This window comes from Pelophylax lessonae (genome assembly GCF_965119305.1).
Source record: "Pelophylax lessonae genome assembly, chromosome: 5".
Classification (NCBI taxonomy): domain Eukaryota; kingdom Metazoa; phylum Chordata; class Amphibia; order Anura; family Ranidae; genus Pelophylax; species Pelophylax lessonae.
The window spans coordinates 400674533-400680532 of record NC_138772.1 but is presented as its reverse complement, the minus strand read 5'-3'; the positions used below and the strand labels follow the sequence as shown (position 1 = coordinate 400680532).

The 6000-nt window shown below is 41.8% G+C and overlaps 1 protein-coding gene across 1 annotated transcript in view; it reads right to left on the bottom strand.

Annotated features, from left to right (window-relative positions):
* Window positions 1–2893: 2893 nt before the first annotated feature.
* RIOK3 (RIO kinase 3) overlaps window positions 2894–6000 on the bottom strand; it is a 30525-nt gene continuing 27418 nt past the window's right edge. The window contains exon 13 of the mRNA XM_082259620.1: window positions 2894–3399. Within this exon, the coding sequence (XP_082115746.1) occupies window positions 3292–3399 (108 nt within the window). The 3' untranslated portion in view covers window positions 2894–3291. The remainder of the gene's footprint in view (window positions 3400–6000) is intronic.

The following is a 6000-nucleotide window of genomic DNA, read 5'->3' as shown; positions in this document are numbered from 1 at the left end:
CTAACTGAAGAGAAAGATACCAACTGTGCATGGTGGCAAATCAGCTTCTAACTTGTGTTTTTTTTTATTTCTTTAAGGCTGGGTTCACACTGTGTAGACATGGCTCACAGCAGGGGTCCGATGCATCACTGTTCCGTTTCAGGCCCGATTTTTTGCCTGAATTCGGACCTGAAACTGAGCCAAAGACGCACAGGACCCTTGTGCAATGCACTCCGCGGCCACCCCCAGAAATGTGTGAAGCAGCTCCATTGAGAGCTGGGCACACTCTCCTGTCATATGAATTGGATGCGGGGAAACCCAATATCCAATTCCCATCAGTGTGAACCCAGCCTAAACAAAGGAGATCAACATCTTCTGCTAAGAGGCAGATTATGGCGGAGGAACATCTTTCTGTCTATTGTCTCTTAGATATAGTCTGGATTTATTGGCATGGACTCAATACTTTTCACTACCCCTTATTTGTGTTAGTGCGGCTTGTTTTGAGAAATGAAATATACGTGCACATCTAATTTTTTTTTTTTTTTTTGAAAAAGCCATTTTGGAAATTCTTATTTATATATGTACTTATATTTTTACACCAATTTGATTTACGCTTTCGACACTTTTAGCTTATTTAGTTGCTTATACTTGATTGAAGTAGGAAGTGCAGCTGTGTATAACATTTTTTTTATTGCTTCATGGTGTATTCCAACTTCCAGTGTGCTGCATCCAAATTCACACCAAGCGCAAGAAATATCTTTGCACTATAAGACAAGTATATGAATTAGGCACCTGCTGTGCCACTTTTAGAATACATGCAAGACACTTTTGCATGAACTGTCTGCACCAGTATTTATCGTTTCCAGGGTAGGACCCTTCTGCAATAAAATACACTTACCGGTCAGCCTAATTGCAATCCTCTGTAGTATTTACATTCAGTTTACATTCTGGCACAGTGCCTGTATTTCAGGATGACGACTTTCCTGTGTATGCATGGGAGAGACGTCAACCAAGCAAGACGGCCGAAGACCAACATCCGGTAGAAGCCATAAAGAAGATGCTGACATTGCACCTCATGGGCAAACAGTTGGAACAGATGGCCTCTCTTATTCCTTGAGGCCCATCAAAAGCCAGGACAGTACAAACATTCTCCCATTTTTTTTTTTTTCACATTATGTTTGCTTATAGCAGTGAATTATATTGCTATAAGCAAGTATTTTACTGAATGAAACAGATTGTTTATTTTGTTGTGAATGGTCAAAGCTAAATCGCATGGTATAGATGGGCTGTGATTGGCCCTATCTGTACCATGTAATCAAATTGACCAATCACAGCTAGAAAACACAATGGATCACATGAAAGGAAACCATGCAATGTGTACAGCCATCATGTGACCTGCTGTGATTGGTCACGGCAGTCACATGGTACCAGCAGTGAGCTGGTACACTGATCAGTCCTTGGTTGCGTCACGTAAATGCTGTCATTTTTGTAGGTTTCACTGGCCAAATGTTGCGACTATTTAATTGTTAATCACATTCTCTCACCAAAAAAATAAAATAAAAACTTTTTTTTTTTTAACCGTACTGCTGGGTTAGAAATGGTTTCATGTCAGGAGATATATGCCTCCTACTGGAAACAAAATACTACCTATAATTTACACCTTCATTGAACACTGGTTGTATAGCTTTTGTTATACTTCTGGAGCTTTGACTAGAGACTCATTTGCTTCAAATTCAACACACAACAAAGCGCCTACCCCTTCAAACATTTTGTTTTTTTATGTGTTTTTGATGCTTCTGTGATGTTTTTTTTTTTTTTTTTTTTTTTTAAGCTTGGCAGATGCCTTATGTGTGTGTTGAGATCTCATACCTGCAAATCCCTCCAAAGCAAAGCTGAAAAATAGCCTCTCAAACGCTTCAGTGCTGTAGGCGAGCTTTGACATAGACCTCTGGAGGCTTTGAAGTATCATGAAAGCGACATGGGAGTATAATTTTGAAGCAAACATAAGGTGTGTACAGGACTGTAAGGTAACCATTTTATTTAGTGACAGGGGCTTTGATTGGCATTTAGAGTGCTTTAAAAAAAAAGAAAAAAAGCCTGTCCAATGCCACATTTCCAAGCAAGTGTAAACAAGCCCTTACACACAAGCCATTAAGTCCAGCCTTCCTCTGCTCTTGTAAAGTCACAGAATATTATGAAGTCAGTCAATGGGATCATTGAATAAAAAGCGTTCCGATTAGACAAGACGAGGGAAGGTGAATGCCCAGTTTTGGAATTCTTCAGATTGTAACAGTGAGAGGAGCCAGATGGATGCAGCAAACTGTGCCGCAATTACTACAAACAAACACACACACACACACACACACGCAAGTTTTTATCTGACCAGAAGCTAAAAGATACTGGAAGGAAGAGAGCCCCCTTGAACAATTACAAAAAAAAAAAAAAAAAAAAAACACACACACACACACACACACACACAACAGCAAGTTTTTAGTGTATTTTATTTAAATTTTTTTTTTTCCCCTAACAGTAAGATGCCGTAATCCCCGTTTTTGGAAGATTAAAAAAAATATGTAATTCAGAAACAAATGAATTCAAAACTCTATTTCTATTCCTATTTCAGCCCTGGAGATATACAAGCAGTAAAGACAAACAAACACTTTAGCAAAAAGCACATCATTGTAATTTTCTAGATATAACTTTTAGGCTACAGGCCGATTAGCATCAAAGGATCAGGATACTACTGTTAAAAACTATTCTGGTTAATATAGGTTTAGATTATATTATCTCATGTTGCAGTTTTCAGATATAGTTATTTGATAAAAGTGTCAGCACCCTTCAGACAACTCCATGTAATTCCAGAGGTTACCAAAATGTATATTTGCTCAATCCAAAATTTGCAGCAAAAAAGGTTTTCCCCTTCACTTTTAACTCCTTAGTAAAATTATTTCGCTTTCGCAATATTTTTTTTTTTTTTTTTAACCAGTCACCCTAAGCACACTTTTCTGGAATTCAACCCATCTGCTTGCACACGGCTCAATGAGTAACAAAACAATTGAACCATCTTATCATAAAAAACGTACAGAGCAAAGTCTGCGCTTCTGTGCCATGCCAAACCACGTTGGAGGCTTGTAAAACAGACATCATACTCTAGATCTGGAACGATGTTCTCTAGGGTGAATGGTGATCTGTATCAGCACTTCCAACCTGCATGCGGCAAGGAAATGAAGCACTGCGTTAATGTCGTCAGGAGACGACAACCATTTGTTGCCTTTTTTTGTTCAGTAACTCTGCATTGGCATCACATCAGGGTTATTCATCATATATTCTGGGAGGTCCATCATCATCTTTCTGGAAGGTAGAAACCTTCTTTGCATGATTCTGAACATGATCTTCATTCATTTTCTCTAGGGCTTCAATCTAGAAGAAAGAGAATTAAGTACATTATCACATATCCAAATTAAAAGGTAACCGGGTAAAGAACCACAACTGTCTGTTATGCCAACAGCACCAAGTGAGTCCCCGTTCACACTAAGGCGACCTGTGAGGTGACCTGGTCGCCTCACAGGTCGCCTTCCATTGGGAAGCTGCGGACCCGTTCTAATAGGAGCGACACAAGTCGCTCCGACTTAGAAAAAGGGTCCGGAGCTTCTTTGGGGCAACCCGGAGGCGACCGCCATAGACTTCAATGTTATGAAGTCCGCGGCGGCCGCTCCAAGGTCGCAGCGCGCTGCTCGCACCCCGACCTCGGAGGTCGCCCCCCCAAGTCGGATCGCGGCAATGTGAACGGGGCCTTAGATTCAAGCTTAAACTGCAAAACAGAGCACAGGTTTAATCCAACTAGCTGCTTCAGGGTAATGCAGATCATTTTAATTTCAGACGCCTTGATAAACGAGGGCCTATTATTTAAAAGATGAACATGTTGGATACCACCTAATAGGGCGAAGATACAAATATGGTTTCATTTCTTAGCAGCATAGAATTAATTTGAAAATATTTCAAACCCTTGAAAAGTTTCCCCTTCCCATACACTCATGTATGAACAATGAACGTGACATTCACCGCGTTTGTAACTTCCTTGTGCATGAGTTTTAAATTATAGGTGACCGATTCACCTGTAATAAATGTTTGAATACCACATTCTCAGCTTTAAACATTTGCGAAAAACTCTTCCCTCTTTTTTTTTTTTAACCACTTCTGGACCAGGAAGGTTTTACCCCCCCTTAATGAACAGGCCATTTTTTGAAATCCGGCACTGGGTTATTTTAACTGACAATTGCGCAATCGTGCGACGCTGTACCCAAATAAAATTGACGTCTTTTTTTCCCCCCACAAATAGAGCTCTTTTGGTGGTAATTGATCGCCTCTGCGATTTTTATTTTTTTTAAACTACAAACAAAAAAAGAGCGACAATTCTGATAACAAAAATGCACCGTTACTATACTAATGACACTGGCAGGGAAGGGGTTAACACCAAGGGCGATCAAAAGGTTAAAATGTGTCCCTAGGGCAGTGACGGCGAACCTTGACACCCCAGATGTTTTCAAACTACATTTCCCATGATGCTCACCTACACTGCAGTGCATGAGCATCATGGGAAATGTAGTTCCAAAACATCTGAGGTGCCAAGGTTTGCCATCACTTCCCTAGGGGGTGCTTTCTAAGTGTGTGGGGGATGGGCTTGCTGAATGAACACAGAGACCCGTGTTCCTAAATAGGAGGAACACAGGATCCCAGTGTTCATTACTGACAGAACAGCGGTCTGCCATGTTTACAACAGCAGACCGCCGTTCTGTCTTCACGGGGAGCGATCGCGGGTGTCGGCAGACATCGTGGCTGCCGGACCCGCTGATTGGCTCCCCCTGTGGCCAATCGGCGTGTACCCCCACTAGCGGTCCCGTGAAGCAACGTACAGGTACGTCGTTTTTCAGGACCGAGCCAACCTGCCGCAGTAAAACTACGGCGGCTGGTCGGCAAGCTGTTAATTCCCTCTTACCTTTTTTCACTGGTCTGTCCTTCATAAAACATACTAACATACCCGGCTAATCCAGCGTTTCTCTGCAGTACCTGCTATTTACTGCTGCACACTGGGTCCCCCCCGCCATCTTTCTCCTTTATTATCTGGAGGCTGGCCATCTTTTCCTGGTTCTTACAGCTGGCCCCCTGATAACAAGCACATGTACTGTGTAGTACTCTAAAGGCCTCCTGGAATTCATGGCATAGAATCTCAGGAGGCTGTGGGCAACTAAAAAGGTCATTCTCACCTAGCTGAAAATCCCACATTGTGGGTATGTTTCCCAAATCCTTTACAGGGCATAGAAACAAAAACATGCTTAAAAAGGAAAAAGTTCACTAAAAAAAAAAATAAATTATATGCATTTATTTTTTATTTTTTTTCTAGGAGGAGGCAAAGTATTGCACCCATGGTCGGGAGATCGCGAGTGCCACGCAGGACTCCTACAGACTGTCAGTATAAGTGGTCTGCCCGTACATCATACTGGCAGGCAGTTTCACAAACACAGGAAGAACCAATGAACTACCAGAATACAACGCCATGGTATTTCATTGAGAACTACAATCCAACAGCTGAAAAAGGCTGTCGGTACTTGTAGTGTTCATTCACAGAACTCTTTTCAAATAGTGATAACCGGTGTGGGGAAAAGATCCCCGGCCTGCTGTAACATGGAAAGGGTTGTAAATTAGCTGCAGGATTGTTACATGTTCCACCCTAAAAACGCGTGGAAGAAGGTAAACTTATTCTTTAACTCAGTGGCTCTCAACTCCGGTCCTGAGGACCCACTAACAGGCCAGATTTTAAGTATCTCCTTGGGGAGATGCAGACTAGAATACTGCAATAACTGAGCAGCAAAATACATCACCTGTGATGTATTTCAGTCATCTTGCAAACCTGGCCAGTTAGTGGGTCCTGAGGCCCGGAGTTGAGAACCACTGCTTTAACTTTTACCTTTCCCAGCCTCAAATACTCATCTTTCATCTATCTTAGCGCGCCCCCCGCTAAGG